Source organism: Sciurus carolinensis, chromosome 1 (genome assembly GCF_902686445.1).
Source record: "Sciurus carolinensis chromosome 1, mSciCar1.2, whole genome shotgun sequence".
Lineage (NCBI taxonomy): Eukaryota > Metazoa > Chordata > Mammalia > Rodentia > Sciuridae > Sciurus > Sciurus carolinensis.
Window position 1 is genome coordinate 111917795 of NC_062213.1, and position 19731 is coordinate 111937525.

At 39.3% G+C, this 19731-nt stretch overlaps 1 protein-coding gene across 2 annotated transcripts in view; it reads left to right on the top strand.

Annotated features, from left to right (window-relative positions):
* The window catches only part of Sort1 (sortilin 1), a 64615-nt gene that overhangs the window by 29947 nt on the left and 14937 nt on the right, over positions 1–19731 (top strand). Inside the window, exons 4-14 of one of the 2 annotated variants that reach the window (XM_047540455.1) lie at positions 4612–4714; positions 5319–5483; positions 8505–8578; positions 11225–11274; positions 12317–12447; positions 14388–14532; positions 15332–15487; positions 17597–17703; positions 18341–18443; positions 18784–18952; positions 19520–19710. In XM_047540455.1, the coding sequence (XP_047396411.1) occupies positions 4612–4714; positions 5319–5483; positions 8505–8578; positions 11225–11274; positions 12317–12447; positions 14388–14532; positions 15332–15487; positions 17597–17703; positions 18341–18443; positions 18784–18952; positions 19520–19710 (1394 nt within the window). The remainder of the gene's footprint in view (positions 1–4611; positions 4715–5318; positions 5484–8504; positions 8579–11224; positions 11275–12316; positions 12448–14387; positions 14533–15331; positions 15488–17596; positions 17704–18340; positions 18444–18783; positions 18953–19519; positions 19711–19731) is intronic. The other variant, XM_047540465.1, reaches the window with a different exon arrangement.

Here is a 19731-nt window from a genome sequence, read left to right on the forward strand (position 1 = left end):
TACGTTCTATGCGACTCAAATCCTTGGTTGCCTTGCCAGTGTCTCCAAATGACTGTGAAAACACCATGAGTATTGAATTTGGGGTTACAAATAAATTTAAGTGTGTAGGCAAATTTGCAAATACAGAACGTGTGAATGGGGATGAATTGTGTTAACTTTTCCAATTAGTGAAAATGATAATGCTGTAATTTGAGTTTGTTATCAACTTGGTTACTTTTATGTTGAATTCATAGTGAATAAGTATTCATGGCAAAATGAACAAAAGGAATAGAGAAAATGGGTAGAGTTTCCAGGTGCATGTTACAAACAGCCTAGATTGCTGTGAATGAAATTTTTTAAATGATTCTATTGAGGATGTAGACAAAAAGAGGGACAGTTGTAGAAAAGAACTTCTGTCTTAGCCAGTGTGTTTGTAATCCATGGCAAAATGTTGGTGATAATATAAATGCTAAAGGCTGCTATGATAAGGTTGCAGACAGAAAGGAGGCACATGTTATTAGGTAATGGAGCAAAGGCAATCTATGTTATGAAGTGGCAAAGAACTTGGCTAATTGTGTTCATGTTATAGTGTTATATAGAAGGAAGTGTTTGCAAGTGATGAAATTGGGAGTTTAGCTGAAGCAATTTCTGAGCAAGATATTGAAGCTGTTGCTTGGCTCCTCCTGACAGCTGATAGTGAAATTTGAGAAGAAACTTGAAGAAGAATTTGAAGACAGGATTCTTAAGCATAAAGGAAGCAGAACTTAAAGATTTGGAAGTTTCTTAGTCTACCCATATTGCAAAAATCATGAAAACTAAGAAAGTGGCCAAGAGACCATTTGATAAGATGAGTATGGGTATGAACCATAAACTTAATTAACCACCCAGCAGAAAAACTACCAGTATGAACTTAAGAGGAAGGAGACAGAATGAAATGAAGGCTGCCTGACTTCTCAAGTTTAAAAGGATGGGACCATAGAGCTATTCAGCTAATAGGCACTATTTTTCAAGACAAGGGAAGAATGACCCCCAAAGAAATTCAGAAATCATCAAGGCTGCTGCCTCAGCTTCAAATTTTGGGTTAGGTTAGGAGGAGTTACCGTTCTCATTTAGAGATGGCTTCTACCCAAGGCCATGTGTTCAGGGTCACCCAGAGACTTGGGGGTCCAGCCTCTGCCCAGCAAAACTGCACAGGCAGATTCACCAGCTTGGTGGATGTGGAGAATAGAATATTGAATGAATATTATTTTCAAGCCTTAATATCTCTTGGATTTTGCCTTGTGATTTGGACTTATCTGGGATCTCCTTTATTCTTTCTCATTTCACCCTTATGGAATGGATAGTCTATGCTATGCTTGTTTTGCCACTGTGTTTTGGAAGTAAATAACTTGTTTGATTCCAGATTCACAGCTGAAGAGGAATTTTCTTCATGATGAATCATTCCTTGAGACTCAACTATACCTGATTTAGATAATATTCAGATGACATTTTGGATTTTAGACTTCAGAATTGATGCTGGAAAGAGTTAAGACTTTAAGGGCTCTTGAGATGTAATGTATGTATTTTGCAAGTGAGAATCTGTACATTAATTTGGGGGGGACAAGGGCAGATTAGTCTACTTTTCCCCTTCAAATTCATATGTTGAAGTCTTAGCCCCCAATGCAATAGCACTAGGAGGCGGGGCCTTTGGGAGGTGATAAATATTTGTGAGGACAGAGCCCTCACCAAAAAGATTAGTGCCATTATAAAAGAGACTCCCTGGGGCTAGGTGTGTAGCTTAGTGGTAGAGTGCTTGCCTAGAATGCTCAAGGCCCTGATTTCAATCTCTAGTATGGGATTTGTGGGAGAGAGAAAAGAAAAATATTTTTAAGAGAGAGAGACCAACCCAAGGAGTTCCCATGACCCTTCTGCCTTATGAGATTACAGTGACAAGTGACAAGATGGCAGTTTGTGAACTAGGAAGTAGGCCTTCACCAGGCACAAAATCTGCCAGTACCCTGATCTTAGATTTCCCAGCCTCCAGAAATGTGAGAAATAAATTTCTGTTGGTTTTAAAGCACTTGGGCTATGGTATTCTCTTATAGCAGCCCAAATGGACTAAGACAAGCTCTATTTCACACATCTGTGTTTTAGCATTGTTATCTTGAGTTGTAAACATGTGCATGTTTACACCACAGATACCCACAAAAGCGATCATTATTTTTGGTAACCTAAATGAGCAGATATTAGGGGTTGATGCATAGAATCGTTATTAAAAAGATTTCTTTCTAAAAGATGGTTTCACAGGGTTTTAATAACTCATCACTTGACTGCTATGTATAATTCCATTAATTATCATATGGAGTTTGAAAAGTGGATTCAATTTTCAGGGTGTATTATTGATTTCCTCTTTGTTATGCATGCCATATGCATACTTATGCTAATAGAAAACAAAGGTATGTTCAAATGAAATGCTATGTTAAAATATCTCTCCAGGCCCGAAGTATCCTTACAAAACCCTATTTATTTAACCCCTAGCAGGTTCTCCATTTGTTTCACTGACTACCACAGGGTTGCCACACGTGACTTTTTTTGTTTCATTCATGTTGCCCTATTTTTCTGCAGGGCACAGGGATGAGTTTGTTGTGCCAAGTTCTTAGAAAGCAAGCAGGCTTGCCAGCAGGTTTGTGGAGGTTCCCTGGGGGTGCCATAAACGAGGAGAAATTTGTAAAACAGTGATAGTCAAACTGCTACCACCCCTAGGAAGGTTGTCTGGCTGCTGCTGATGTGGATCCTGCAGAGCTGGGAATTGTTTATGCACATCTCCTGCTGGCTGTCAAGAGGATAAGAACTGATCTTGTACTCAAAAGCCAAAATCAGGGCTCTATAGGAATTTATTGGGTGGTGCCCAATCCTTATTTTATGGATCCAGGAATTTTCTCTGGAGAGGAGGAGTCATTTGGACAACTTGAAGACATACGCAGATTGTTTTAGCATACTACCAAAGACCTACACATATGGACATCAACGTGTCCCTCCTATCTCCAGCTTCCTGTTAACTGATCTATACTGTACTTTCACAAGCCGTAGGCAGAGAGGAAAACCCCAGGAAAACCTCATAGATAATTAAAAGTAGTCTGTAATTTGGGGGTAAGAATTAAGAGAAAAGGACTGTAGTTTCAATTTTGTCCTTAATTAACTACTTGACTTTTGATAAAGTGTCTCCCTCGTGTGAGGGAGTTAAACAAGCCATTCTCCTCAATTCCTTGCATCTCTCATGTTCTGTTATTCTTGGTTCTTTATTTAGTGAAGATGCAACCAAAATTTGTACCATCTTTTTAAGTCATAAATTCTATTGTGAGGACCACTGCAGATTACCTTTCTGTGTGGGCAACTAACTTGCAATGCACTGTGATCTTCATGGATAGATACTTAAATTTAACAAATTGAAGATTTAGCATTTCATTATTGTTTTAAGAGAGCAATACATTATGTTAAACCTGTCAACTCCTAGTTGTTTGCTCATGTTAGATTTCTTAAAATCTGAACTCAAAGGTATTATTGAAATGAACTTTTGGGAAAAGCTTTGAGAAACCAAGAGTTGAGGATGGTTATTTTTTCCTAACTGTAATTTATGTGGGATAGTAACTTTTAGTGGAAAAAACATCAAGACCCCTACTACTCAACTTACAGATTTGTAGTTAAGTACTATGGATTAACAGATTAGTTAGGAGGCCTTTGGCTGCATATAGCAGATTCCCAACTCAATCTGCTTGAATAACAAGGGAATTATTGATTCTCACAACTAAACACGGAGCAAGAACAGGCTTCAAGGCCATTGCAATCCAGTGTCTTAGGCTCTGCTTCTCTAGAATCCCAGAATTACCTCATTTGTGCCTTCTCTTTGCAAAATGACTAGCCATTTTTTGCTTTGCATTCACATACTACGTTGTTGGGACTTCTCAACCTTAGTGCTGTTGACATTTTGGTACAGATGATTCTTTTGTTCTTGTGGGACTGTTTCCTGAGCATTGTATGATGTTTGGCAGCCTTGTTGACCACCACCACTTGATGCCAGTAGCATCTGAACTCTGAATATCAAATCTATCTCCATACATTACCAATGTTCCCTGGGGGAGAGAAATACTCTGATTGAGAACAGCTCGTCTAAGGGGAAGCGGACCATTTCAGTAAGTGGTTATCTGGGGCAGAAAAGTGTTTTTTAAAAGACTCTCAAACTTTCCCTTTTTGGGCTAGAGATGTGACTCAGTGGTAGAGTTTGCCTGGCATGTATGTATGTATGAGGCCCTAGGTTTCAATGTTTGAATTTCCAGCAACACACACACACACTAATTACATATTTATATGTGTGTGCTTTTATATATATATATATATACATATATATATATATATATATGTATATGTAATTATATATTATAAAAATTTCCCTTTTTGTCTCACTGGTTCAACCTAGGTCACTTTCCTATTTCTGAACCCATCACTGGTGAAGGAGTTGGATTTCTCTGACTGACTAATCAGGCCCCCACTGGAAAAAAGTCATGATAAGGAAGAAATGAAGCTAAATATGAACCCAATAATATCCATCACTGCCACCCTCTAAATTTGCCTTTTTTTTTTTTTTCTTCCCCTCAGTGAGGATTATGGGAAGAACTTTAAGGATATTACACATCTCATCAACAACACCTTCATTCGAACTGAATTCGGCATGGCTATTGGTCCAGAGAACTCTGGAAAGGTGAGATTCATTCTTGCATCTATAAAACTGGTACCTAATAACATATACTGTGCTGTCCAATGTTAGTTTTGGAATGATCCAGAGATACACAATATTATATTTAGTTTAGTATTGCTGAATTTTAAAACTAGGCATAGTTTAATGTCAATCACAAAAGAATCTTAAGTACATAGGTCTTTTCTTTTGGTCCCTGTCCAAGATGCACCAAAACCTTCCTACCTATGTGACAGTCACTTAGCATTACATGTTTACTCCCCATGACAACATTAGTCTCTTGGGAAACTGACAAATCTCAATTCAGATTTTTTTTTTTTTTAGGACTAAGACTTGAGGCTGGGGGTGTGGCTCAGTGGTAGAATGCTTGCCTAGCATGTGTGAGTCACTGGGCTAGATCCTCAGCACCACATAAAAAATAAATAAATAAAAGTATTGTGTTCATCTACAACTAAAAATATATTTTTAAAAATATTTTTTATAAAAAGACTTAAGACTTAAGAAGTTGAATGGAGCAACAACTCTTTATATAATCTAAGAAGTTTAATGTCTAGTGAAAATGGCACAGGAACTTTCTGTGCTCCATGTGATCTTTGCTCTTCCTGGTCAGGTGATATTAACAGCAGAGGTATCTGGAGGAAGTCGTGGAGGAAGAATCTTCAGGTCATCAGATTTTGCCAAGAACTTTGTGCAGACAGATCTCCCTTTTCATCCTTTGACTCAGATGATGTATAGCCCTCAGAATTCTGATTACCTGTTAGCCCTCAGCACTGAGGTGAGTGCAGTTGAGGAACTTGGCTTTCCTGTTACTTTTTTATACTTTAAGAACAGACTGTCTTAAAAGGATACTATAGCTAATGCTTTTATGTTGGACTTTTTCCCAGTGTGATCTTACACACAAAATACATATTTTTAACTTTTTCTTTCCTGTTTGATAAAAGATATGATTTCTGTGTGCTGTCTATTCAGGTAAATATAATGTATGTTGCCATTATAATTTTTTAAGCAAATAATGTGTATTGGAGAAATGAACTAAAAAAATTAATTATTGTTATGCTACCAGGGACAAAGGTAAATCATCAAATTCCTGGTATTGTTATTATTTTCCTATGATCAAACCACATCTTTGTATATTTGTTCTTTTTTTGGTAATTCCTCAGTTATGTATTGATTTCTGCCTTTGACATTTCATGTATTAAGTATCCAAACCCTCAAATCCCTGTGTTCCCTATCATATTCCTGTACTATTCCCAGAAACCAGTGTTCCTCACACATTGTCCCACCTGTCTTCTGAAAGTTCCTTGAGGAGCAAATTCAGCTTTTCCTGTCCTGGAGGACCAGTCTCCAAACCTGGAGTTAGGGGCACCAAGTGGTTGAGTGACCAGACTATGATGGTCAAAATTACACTCTACACTTCTGTGACTTTCCTTGTCTTAGCACTTGATATAGTCTGCTGAGCAGCAGCATCCGATGGGAGCATCTGACAAGTGGGTTTAAAATGCAAATCCCTAAGCCTCAACCCAGATACAGTAAAACAATGACTTTTGCTTGCAGAGACTCATGTTTTTATCTAGCTCCCCAGCTGGGCCTGCACTCTAAAATTTAAGAGCCTTGCTGTGCTGACTATTCTGGGTCAGAAACAAGACCACCAACTGTGGACCAGGCAGACAGGGCAAAAGGTGACATGTGGAGGATGAAGGGCACAGAAGAGAGGTCCAGGTGCTGAGTCTTTGGTGGGGAGATATTTGAGTAGAGGTGATGCTGAGGTAGGCCAGATGAAGGGCTTGCTGGGGTACTTCAGATCTTAGAGAAATTAGCTTCCAGCAGCTTGAGCTAAAGTCCCTACTGGGGAACTACAAGACCTCCATGAGAATAGACAACCCCAGATCTTCCCTTTGACCCACTCATCTCCAGGTATCTCAAGCACATTACAACAAGGTAATCCTCAGGAAGGGATGGAAACAATCTTTTTTTTTTTTTAACCTGAAATTTCTTCCAGTTAAGGGTAAATTAGAAATGCTGTAAGGTGAATATTACCTGAGGAGGGGGGAAATTGAAGAATGGTGGGTAAGAGTGGCGAGGAGCATAGAGATGAACTCTGTCTAGATCAGCTCCATTCAATTTCATCTGTACCAGGACATCTCTGTCCTACTACCACTGAAGCTGAGCTCAGTTAGTTCATGTTGTCAATATAACTGATGTTGTCAGTCTTCATGTTATTAAGTCTGCTGCATTTCAAAGTATTTGCCATTCCTTCTTTGAAGAATCCCATTGGATTAGCTCTGTGACATCATTCCCTTTGTTTACCTTTCTGATCATTCATGTTGGTCTCATTCTTAAATACCTTTCAACTTACCCTTGAATGCCCCCTGCTTGTTTTGCTCTGAGCAATCTTTTCCACTCTTACAGTTTAACTGTTACTTATCTCTAGCTCTGGTTTCCCTGTAGGGCATTGGAGTCCTATTTCGCCTCCCTGGTATCTAGCTGGATGTCACACAGGTATCTCAAACTAAATCCGAAACTGAACTTCTTCCATGCCCTTCTCTCAGGTGTACTCTTCTTCCCTTAATCTTTATGCTAATTAATGATACAACATTACATCCTAGACCCCAACCCAAAACCCAGAGTGATTGACTTTAAGACGTGTGCACTCAGGGGCACTCATGCATACCCATACCTGTACTACTCTATAGGAAAAGTCATTTAATTCCATTCTAGCTTCTAAACTCTTCCTAGTCCTATTGCTTAAGGCTATGGTTGAAATCCTCATTAACTTTTTTGTGGGGTGAGTACCAGGGATTGAACTCAGGGGCACTCAACCACTGAGCCACATCCCCAACCCAATTTTGTATTTTATTTAGAGATAGGATCTCACTGAGTTGCTTAGGGCCTTGCTTTTGCTGAAGCTGACTTTGAACTCTTGACCCTCCACCCTGAGCCTCCCGAGCCACTGGGATTATAGGCATGCAACACCTTGTCTGGCCCTCATTAAGTCTTAATTGAATTAATTGTGACAGTTATTTATCACATGTCCTACTTTCAGTTGGTACCTTCTGAGATCCAGCTTTCCCATTCTCATCCAAGTATACCATTTAAGAAAGGGAAACTGTAGAGCCTCCCTCCTGTGGAGAGCACCTCACATAGGGTGCCTGACCTACGAGGAGGCCCTCTGTGAGCTGGCCCTCATCCTTTTCCAGAGCCTTAGCTCTGCATTTCCTCACCTCGAAAGTTGTGCTCCATTGATGTTCAATGACTTTGAGCTCCCTACACACGCTCCAGGGTTTTTTCACCTTCCTGCCTTTGCAACACTAGTCTACCTTGGGGCAGCAAAATCTCATCTCCTTGTTTGCCTCATTTTGGTTACGCTGTTCATCTCAAAGTGAGTGCAACTGTCTTCTAGAAACTCTGATGCAGCTTTCCTCTTCTCTCCACTTCTACACCACTGTTTCCATATCATTTACCACATGGCATTGACCTTCTTATCAATGCTCCTTGTTAAACTGTGAGCTCCTTGAGAGTAGGGAGTATGCCTTATTCATCTTTGTATCTCCTGTGTAACATTCAGTACAGTGTCTGGCACATAGTGGGTGCTTCATATGCATTTGTTATTCTGAACTCTCAAGACCCTGAAGGAGCCCAGATGAACCATGTGTGTGACTGTGAAGCTCAGGCAGCTCTAATGGAGCCTCAGAATGTGTTTACTGTCCTGTATGATTGAATATGAATTATTAAAGGTCATACAAGCAGCTGCACAGGATAAAGCTGGAATTTTGATAAGTCATTTATAATCTTTCAGAATGGCCTGTGGGTGTCCAAGAATTTTGGGGGAAAATGGGAAGAAATCCACAAAGCAGTATGTTTGGCCAAATGGTGAGTAACAGAAGACTCCATCTGTGCATAGCCCTAAACCTTTCCTGATAATGCTGCCAAAAGTCACATGAATAAATATTGAGCACTTACTGTGTGCCAAGTGCTCTTCAGGGTACCATAAGGGAGAGAAGGGTATGACATAGATCTCAACCCAGAGGAACTTCTATTGTGCTGGAAAAGAAGACTTAGTCCCCCTTAATGATAGAATATAAACAAGACACATGACTGAGTAGCTGCTGTCTACAAAAGATTTATTCTGCAAGTGGTGACATCAATGGGAACATAATAAAATACAACTCTAGTCTGGGGACAAATTCTTCTCTGCACCCAGATTTACACTCCCTTATCTAGCAATCCATTTCAGTTACGTGGAACATAGTAAGGAATCAGGAGGAAAGCTGAAAGAGCTTCCAGACTGCCAAAGGCACACTGTCAGATCACTGGAATGTACTCTTCTCAGCAGGATGCCATGCCCCCATCAGGTATTCTTCTCGGCAGGATGCCATGCCCCCAACAGGTGCCTATGTAGAGATGACAAGCTCAAGGGAGCTCTTATTTGGGAGTCAAGTCACCTTGGTTCCGACCTGGCTTTGCTGCTAGACAGTGACTTAACCTCTCTGGTCTTTAGTTTTTCCTTTTCTGCAAAAGGGAATTTGTTTGGGGAATGTGGGGGGATGGTTGAAAGAGAGTTGAATTTACAGGACTCGGTGGCTCAGTGGTAGAGCACTTGTATAGCATGTGTGAGGCACTGGGTTCAATTCTCAACACCACATATACATAAATAAAATAAAGGTTCATCAACAACTGGAAAAAAAATTTACCTCCAAAATTCTGATTAGGCTCAGACTCTTGTTCAGAGTCTCTTTCTTCTTTTCCTTTGACTAATTTCAACAAAATTGTTAATCTGGTTTCTCAGTTTGTAGCAGATTGCTGCCAGAGATGAGCTAGTGGCTGCTGGCAACAAGCACATGACAGCATTAGAATTACAGCCTGAAACCTGGAAGGAGGCAGAAAAACGAAGAGAACAGACAAAACTTAGAGCATGTAGCAGTATGAAATTATTCAGTGCTAGATCAAGAAAGGACACATACTTCAGTAACTTCTAATAGGAACACTGTATTATGGTTTGATATGAGTGATGTTCCTGACGATGAACTATAATCACAAGGAAGAGTTTAATGTACTTTACTTTGGCAATCAGGAAAATGTATAATACACATTTGGAATGTCAACCAAAATTAACTTAAATTATAAAAAGGTGAACCTTTTCCAGAAATGCTTTCAATGAAGTTTTTACAGCAACGCTATGGTACACATACTGTATTTTCTCTCATGTATTTTAATGAATTTTGCTTGTACCATGTTGTCTTATCATGAACAAAGTAATTTTTAAGGTAATTAAGTTAACAAATTGTTTCACTTCTGTTGGATTTAAATTATGTAGTACATGTTTAAGACTATAGAAAATTTGATCCTTAGAATGCATCTTTAAAATGAAAAAGTTATGTTAAAGTGATATTTTGAATTCTATGTAAGTTTTTCACTTTGAATAATCCATTACTTTGTTTAACTCTAAATATATGATAACTGGACTACTCACTTTTTAGACATTTGCTTTCTAGGGGTTTACCTAGATACCTGAAGTCCTGAAACAACATGGTCAAACCCAGTATCTTTTGCTTGTAGTCATCTCTAAGTAATATCAGGGTCTGAATCGAGTTCCCTGCAAACTCCTTTTGCAAGTTACATTTTAAATAACTCAACCCCTGACCTTATTGTCTATTTGAGATGAAAGAACTAAATTAGTTAGCTCATACAAAGCATCAAGCTGAATTCTATGAGGAAGTAACATAGCATAAAATTTAGTACCTGACTTGAAGAAGCCAACAAGTGTAGTAGGAGAGATGAGGCACACACTGTGCAATTAACAGAGCCAACTGGGAAACAGTGAATGTCAAGTGGCTGGTGTAGAGGGCAATTTCTCAGCCCCATCACTAGTGACATATTGGACTGGATAACTCATTATTAGGGCTTTGCTCTGTTATAAGATATGCAGCAACCCGCCTGGCCTGTACCTACTAGATGTTAGTAACAACTCCTTCCCACTCCCCCCACACCAGTTGTGACAACCAAAAATGTCTCCAGACTTTGCCAAATGTCTAATTTTACCAGTGTATTCATGAAAAGCAAATATTAGTCGTAATCACCCCTGGTTGAGAAACTACTACTCTAGATACTTGCAGCAAAGAAGCCTTCCAGTTAGAATGACAGAAAAACTTCATAGGAGAGCTAGATTTTAAGCTTGAGCTTGTGAGGGGGAGATTGTGAGAGTACAGTTCAGTTATATGAGAGAAAAGCATTTTAGGGGGGAAACAGTATGACACAAGAGGCAGATTTGGAGAGTGTAAATAGACTACTTTGGCTGCCTGGATGAGCCCTCATAATCGTTTGGGAAAAACATGGGGCCAAGCCCTGGGGAGCTTGGTGGGCCTTAGGAGAAACTGATGCATAGCACCACAGCAAGCTGTGTCAGTTGGTGCCTGTGGGTGACATTTGTTAGACTTGCCATGAACTTTGTGACTAAGATTGACACAGTCCATAAACAGCCTTAAACCATTTCTTTTTCCTATCTTTACCTCCTTATAGGGGATCAGAGAACATCATCTTCTTTACCACCTATGCAAATGGCTCCTGCAGTAAGTATGTTTTAGTCCCAGAAAGAGCGTCCTGTTATCCATTCATGGTAGAATATTCTGGGTTGTGTGATGTAGAAACAAGTTTCTTTCATTCTCTTGACATTTTAATAGCTAAAGAGACCTGTTAGTGATTTTTTAAATCTTGAAAGTACAACCAAATTACTACATTACAAATTACTACTGTGCCCATATCAAATAAAAATGTCAGTTAGGACTGGGGTAATAGTCAGTGGTAGAGCACTTGCCTAGATGCTCTAGGCCCTGGGTTCAGTCCCCTGCAGCACACATACACACTCAAAAACACACACTCATGCACACACAAATAGGCTGAACATGGAGGCAGTATACTTAATTTTAGCAATGAATTTGTATAAAGCAAATATTAAGCTATAAACAATAGCAAATTGAAATGTATTATGATTTCTGCAAAAGAACATGGACTGGCCAGGCACCTGTAATCCAGCTACAGGGAAGCTGAGACAGGAGGATCACAAGTTCAAGTTAGCCTGGGCAATTTAGAAAGACCCTGTTTCAAAATAAAAAATAAAAAAATATCAGGGATATACCTCAGTGTTAGAGCACTTGCCTAGTCATGTGCAGGGTCTCTAGGTCAATCCTCAACACCACAAACAAAACAGAAACAAACAAATAAAAACGACTGGGGATCTAGCTGAGTGGTAGAGTGTTTGCCTAGCATGTGCAAGGTCCTGGGTTCAATCCCCAGCATTAATAGGATGGAAGAGGAGGAGGAGAACAAGGAGGACAAGGAAAGCAGGATGCTGTGACTGTGCTGTTTTTATGTGACTGTATAGGAATTGAGAAAATTCTATCTTTCCTTCCAGCATAAAACATTTCATGTACAAAATAAACCCAAATGTGAATTCCCTGAGTCTGATGCTATATTATGTTTGTATTATTACTTAATTAGCATGCATATGATTTAGAATGCTTTTCTATAAAACTAAGAGCAATTCTAAAGCAGCTGTTTTGAACTAGGCTCACCAGTAAATGAAATTTTAATTAATATTTTGTCTTGTTTAAGAAGCTGATCTTGGGGCACTGGAATTGTGGAGAACTTCAGACTTGGGAAAAAGCTTCAAAACCATTGGTGTGAAAATCTACTCATTTGGTCTTGGGGGGCGTTTCCTTTTTGCTTCTGTAATGGCTGATAAGGTGGGTATTGCCTTTTCACTTTGGGGTCTGACATTTCTGCAAATATACTACCTCATATAGATTCCATTTACTACTTATAGTACTCTGTTAGTAGTATTAGTACTGACAGAGTTTCTTGTCTTTGCAATATTTAATATCACTTTAAAGTTTGGGGTGATTCTGTTTACAGAGACTGATTGACCTCATGGCTGCTCTGCACTTTGGTCTTTTGTTACCATATGAAATTGGGGGGATATATAGATCAGTGTTTGAACTTTAGTCAGACATGGATATCTTTAAAAAAAAAAAAAGCCATCTACTTAATCATAGCAACAAAATACTATTCAATAATAGTAATAAAATAAAAATAGGTAACACCAATTGAGTATCTACTATGTGCTAGGTTCTATTCTAGGTCTTAGAAATATAGCAGTGAATAAATTAGGTCAATTTTCTGTTCTCAGAACTTATATTCAAGTGGGGAAATAAATACTAAGTGTATTCAGATATTTAAATCTGCATAGTAGTCTAAAGCAGAGTAAGGAAACAGCAGCAGGAATCAAGGCAGTGTTGCATACTGGGTGGTCAAGGTGGCCTGGCTAGGATCTGAATGTGTGAGAGTAGGACTATACAGACATCTAGGGGGAGAATGGGGAGGAACAGCATGTGTGGGAACAGACCCTCAGGCTGAAGCTAATACTATTATCTCAAATTTATAGGGGGAAAAAATGAGTAACTTGTGTAGGGTCACCCAGTGGTAGAACTCTGGTGGAAATCAGACTGTTAGATTCTAGCAGTAGCCTCCTTAGTTTCTTGTACTACTGTTTACAGAATTAAAATTCTGCTGTGTGTTTTATAACTCTAGTTTCTATCTATAACATTGAGAATAAGATTCAAAGTAATTAGACATCTCAGTATAAATCAAATAAATTAAATGTACTTATCATTGAACTTTAAAAAGTATTTAACCTAAAGAGGCCTGGAAGCTGGTCGTAGTGGCACAGGCCTGTAATTCCAGTGGCTCAGGAGGCTGAGGCAGGAGGATCAGGAGTTCAAAGCCAGCTTCAGCAATGGCTAGCCAGTAAGCAACTCAGTGAGGACCCTGTCTCCAAATAAAATACAAAGTAGGGCTGGGGATGAGTGCCCCTGAGTTCAATCCCCAGTTACTGCCCTCCACCCGAAAAAAAAGGCCTGGAGCTTAATTCTCATGCCATGGCTAATTGTATCTAGTAGTTATTTTAACCTATTTATCAGAGAGGCTTAAATTACCTTCTTAATAGATTTGTTCACCATCTGAATACAGTTTCCTTATAGTAATTTTTGACCCTCCTTGGCCTCTTTTCAGCCCATGCATGTTCCCTTCATTACATGGCTACTCTGAGAGAGCTCCTTAAAAGCATGTCCCATCTTGACTTCCCTGTTATCTCCCAAGCATAGGTTTCATCTCCATTTTCTACCCCCTTAATTTTCTAATTCTTTGAGTTATACCAGGAACCATGTGGCAGGGCAGATACTAGGTATCAAACCCAGGGCCTCCTGCATGCTAAGAAAGCTCTCTACCATTGAGCTGTATCCCCAGCCCTTCAAAAGGACCAAACTTTCATGCAGTAATAATTTTAAAAATTATTTGAGCAAGTATGACCAAATGGCTATAAAAACAAATTAATAGTCCCATCCAACCCTTAGTTATTTTGAAGGATATGGAGTATCAGAGTTTGGGAGATCATGCCAGAATGAAAGAGCCAAAGAAAAAGCCAAGATAGCCTTATTTAAAATGGATTTTCCCATTGCCTGGAAGGGGTTAGAAATTGCTTTGGTAATTGGTACTGTGACCATTCATTGCAATTGTACCCAGTGGGGAAGTGAATAATTATAACTATTAAAAATGTTCCTATTCATGTCCATGAACATGGCATCTTGAGAGAAAATTTGAAAGATAGATATTGACATATTTATTGCAGGATACAACAAGAAGGATCCATGTGTCAACAGATCAAGGGGACACGTGGAGCATGGCCCAGCTCCCCTCTGTGGGACAGGAACAGTTCTATTCTATTCTGGCAGCAAATGATGACATGGTGTTCATGCACGTAGATGAACCTGGAGGTAAGAGCCTTTTAGTAGCTCGTCTCAAATGTGTACAGATATAAGCCCTGATCCCTGCTTCAAGTACGTTCCCTTTTTACATGCCAATGTTTCCTGACTACTCGATCCTAGAGGTAACATCTTGCCTCTTAAAAAGGCCATTTGTTTTGGTGGTCTGTTATAGTCTGAATGTTCAAGTGTTCTGGAGCAGAGTAGCTCAGCTCTTACTGATCTGCAAATCCTCTGTTACCAGTGAAGTACTGGAAACATGCAGAAAGTCTTACAGCCATTTAAGATATAAAAGTAATTTTATATCTGTTTGCTGATGATAAAAAAAAATGGGGGCTTATTTTTGTCTTTCTGCTTCACTTTTCTAGTGATTGCTTTCTGTTATATTTACCAAAAACATTAGTTGTGACATATTGAAAAATTAGAAAGTGATCTTTCACCACAAATTGTTTGAGAAACATTGTTCTAGTGTGTTAAAGATTTAGGAATGTGTAAACTATGAATCCAAATACGGTGCCACTGCCAGCAAACCATTTCTGGGAAGAGCTCTTCTGTATCATTTGATTAAGTCATTTAACAAACTCATCATCCCCCAATTCCAGGTATTTAGCAGGGTACTAAAACTAAAGTTAATCATGAAGATCTTGAGTATCAAACATGACTAACTCTCATATCTGAGTCTCCATTGTGGGGAGAGAGAATTGGCAAGTTGCCTGACTGTGGGGTCAATCAGGCAGTCATGAATGGCTAGATGTTGTTTTTCTCTCTATCCCTCTTAAGACTTAATGTTTTTGTTTTTCACCTATTTCAGATACTGGATTTGGCACAATCTTTACTTCTGATGATCGGGGCATTGTCTACTCCAAGTCTTTGGACCGACATCTGTACACTACCACAGGTGGAGAGACTGACTTTACCAATGTGACCTCCCTCCGTGGGGTCTACATAACAAGCACGCTCTCAGAAGGTGAGTCCTGGTGCGGTTGTTTTGCTCCTTCAGCTCCTTCTGCTGACAGTGATAGTATTTGAGGCCTCCGGGAACTTGGTGGTCCTGTGCCCCAATAATGTGCTTGCCTAGCCAACAAGCCTGCTCACGTAAATTCTGTCTCCCTATTTTCAGTAAGTTGTAATTAGAACTAGGAGAGAGCAAAGCAGTCGCAAGTAGGAAGAAAGATGCTTTGGAGTTTTTGTTGTTTAGTTTAAAAAGTAAGTCTTCCATATTGGAAGTTTCAGACCAACAGGAACAAGCCTTAATTTGAGCCACTTCTGTTCTTGTAGAGGGCATAGCAATAACCAGACAAGATTCTTCTAATGTTCTATTCCATGGCTCTACAGGGTTCGCCTTTACCAAGGTTCAGTTATGCAAATAAACACATTACTCCCAAGTATAAAGGTTTTGCAAGTTTTATTTGTGTATTTTCTGATAGAAGGTACAGGCTGTTTGTTTTTGTTTTGTAAACTCCTTGTGGGTGACTTACAAGGTCCTAAGTGACATTGGCTCTCCTATCCTCCCTGACCTCACCTCCAGTTCTTTCTCTTTCGTTTGCTCTGCACCACTCACACTTGCCCCTGCCCATCCTTAAATACACCAGATACACACATCCAGTGATTACAGATTTGCACTGAGTGTTTCCTCCCTGGAGTCTTTGCTCATGTGTTACTACTTTTTTTTTTTTAATATTGGGGATTGAACTTAACTACTGACCCATATTGCTAGTTCTTTTTATTTTTACTTTGAGACAAGGTCTTGCTAAATTGCTGGGGGTTCTTGTGTTACTTTCTGAGTGAATCCTTCCCTGACTACCCATTTTTAAATTCCAGTCTGCCCTGCCCTATACACACACACACACATACACACACACTCACACACACACACACACTCACACTCCCAATCAACCTTTAGCTGTGCACATATTTTCTATAGCACTTATTTCCTAACATATAATCATTTACTATGTCTAGTGCTTGTCTCACTCTACTAGAAATGTATAAATCATAATTTTTTTTGTCTGTTTTGATGACTAATATAGTCCCAAAGACTTCAATATTTTTCACACAGTGGACACTCAAAGATTTGCCAAATAAGTGAATCTTCCATTACTTTCTTTTCTATTTGATATTCCTCATAGAACTCCAAACATATTATCTCTGAATTAAACTGTAGCAGTTTATAATATTGAAAATGGAGGATGAGGGAGAATTGTAAGGGGGAAAAAAGGATAAGAGGGGTAGTGGAGAGACAGTAATTAGGGATTATTAATTTATATTTAATCACACATATTCAAACATTGAGAATCCCTAAAATAAGAGTGGTGTCATGGCCTCATGTGAAGAAAACTTAGGATGCCTTCCCATGGTAGATTTTCCTTCCTTCCAAGGTAGCAGAAAAGGAAAGAGTATGGATATCAGCCAATTAATGTTGGTCAGGAGTGAAAATATGTTAGTTAACTTTCTATTGCTGTAACAAAACACCTCAGGTAATTCACTTTTACAGAGAAAAGGTTTGTTTTGGCTCACACTTTTGAAGATTTCAGTCTATGGTTGGTTTTACCCACTGCTTTTGAGCCTATGTTGGCACAACATAGTGGAAGCATGTGGTATAGGAAACCCCATTACCTCAAACAGAGGACGAGGAAGAGGTTAGAGTCCTAATATCTTCTTCAAGGACATGTTTCCAATGGCAGCTTTCTCCCACTGAGTCCCATGTTCTAAAGTTCCCACCATCTCCCAATTGAGCCATGGTTTGGCAACCAAGCCTTTAATGCATGGACCTTGGAGATGGGGTGGGGGGACATTTAACATCCTAACTATAGCATAAAAATGATCTTTTCTCAATGATATCTACCCCATATTATTTCTGGAACTAATTGAGTCTGTTCAGGTAGTAAGCTTTCTTCAAATGTCATATATAAAGCGCTGCTCAGTTACGCACCAATACTGAGCCGTTTTGTAAGCTTTGTGGGACTCCAGGGTCAAAATAGTGATATGTGGCCTCAGGAGAGTTACGCAGTGGTAAATTGACTTAAATTGGGTATTTGCAGTATGTCAGGCTTATGGTCATTCTTCTCCCATTCAGATAATTCCATTCAGACAATGATCACTTTTGATCAAGGAGGAAGGTGGAAGCACCTAAGGAAGCCTGAAAATAGCCAGTGTGATGCCACAGCAAAGAACAAGAACGAGGTTTGTTTACATTCATGGAGAAAAGCAGCTGTTCTGCTCTGCTGTGCCCAGTGCTTAGCTTCTGAATAATGGAGTTTTGTACTAGATTTGTACGACTAAAAATGGAAAGTTTGGAATGGGAGTAATGAAATTAACTTAGAATTTGGAAAATAACAACTTGCAGAAAGGTCAAGATACTATGGATTATTCATCTATTAAAGAACAAAACTGAAGGCTAACAATTTGTTTTGCTAAAATGCTGAATGAAAACAGGGTAGATAGATGTGTTGACCAGTAGTTAGGGGCCAGCATGACAGCTATGAGGCAGAGAAAGTAGAATAGTGCTTGCCAGGACTGCAAGGAGGCAGAGGGAAGAGTAGTGACTTAAAGGGTGACAGTTTCAATCTTACAAAATGAAAAAGCTCTGAAGATTGGTTGCACAAAAGGGAGCATATATTTAACACTCCTGAACTATACACTTAGATAAATGTTTAGGTGGTAAATTTTATGAAATGTTTATTTTACCACAATTAAAAAAAACAAAAAAGATCACCCCACCAAGGTCTGGGTTAAGTTTCAAGCTTCATGAGGAGGCTCTGTGAGATGAGTAAGGGCATCAAACCTTTGGTTTTAATATGAGCTTGGTTTCTTTTCACAGTGCAGCCTTCATATTCATGCTTCCTATAGCATCTCTCAGAAATTAAACGTCCCGATGGCCCCACTCTCAGAGCCTAATGCTGTAGGCATAGTCATTGCTCACGGTAAGGAACCCCCCCTTACACCCCATAAACTGAAGTAGCTGAGCATACTGAACTCAGCCACAGCCTTTGAGCCTTATTTAAAACACAAAACAAAGTCCACTGCAGATGGTTTTTGCATTCCTTTGGTAGAATTTCTTGAATTATAACAATTTTGGCTTTTCATAGACTGCCCACTAAGGGAGCAACACAACTTCCTTTATCAAGTTTTAGTAGCCTTCTTTTCTACTGCAAGAGGCCTGCTGGGAACTCATCAGAATACATTTATTCCCAATTCCCTTATCAGGAATCCTCTCTGTTTCATTGCCAATTTGTGCTGATGAAACGGTGGATTATGTTGCAGGTAGCGTGGGGGATGCCATCTCGGTGATGGTCCCAGATGTGTACATCTCAGACGACGGGGGTTACTCCTGGGCGAAGATGCTGGAAGGACCCCACTATTACACCATCTTGGATTCTGGAGGCATCATTGTGGCCATTGAGCACAGCAGCCATCCTATCAATGTGATTAAGTATGCATGAGTTCAGCTCCACACACACTATCTGCTTGCAGGGCAGTGGTGGGAATGTTCTTCAGTTTATCCAGGGGAAAAGGCATGAACTCTGATTCAAATGTTTGCATTCTACAGAACTGTATGGAAGGTTCTAGAAGGGATTGTGTTTAGAGCAACTCAGACTATTGACATTGTTTTTTCTTCTGACTCCCTTTAGGTAACACATTTTTTCATTCTTTTAAAAAAATGTTCTTTTTCATCACAAAAATATGGAAATACTCAAGCTCTCTGGATTGGAAATGACTTTCTAAATACAAATTTTTATAAGATAATTTGAGTTTATTAATTAGAAGCCCATTCTCACCTGGTCACTACCCTGTCTTGCCTTTGAAAGAATTTTTGTAAAGATATTTACTTCCCTACTTTTTCTGACTGAATCCTTTTCCCTACCCAATTACCTGTAGTCTTTAAAAATGAAAGTAATGTCAGTCAGTATGCCAGCTCCTAATATAAGGGTTTCTTCTGGTTGGGGATCCCTATATATATTGGTCCTATGTCATGATCTTTATTTACTTGTGATTTCAGGTTCTCCACAGATGAAGGTCAATGCTGGCAAACCTACACGTTCACCAGGGAGCCCATCTATTTCACTGGCCTAGCCTCAGAACCTGGAGCCAGATCTATGAATATCAGCATTTGGGGGTTCACAGAATCTTTCCTGACCCGCCAATGGGTCTCCTACACCATTGATTTTAAAGATATCCTTGAAAGGAACTGTGAGTATCTCTTTTGACATT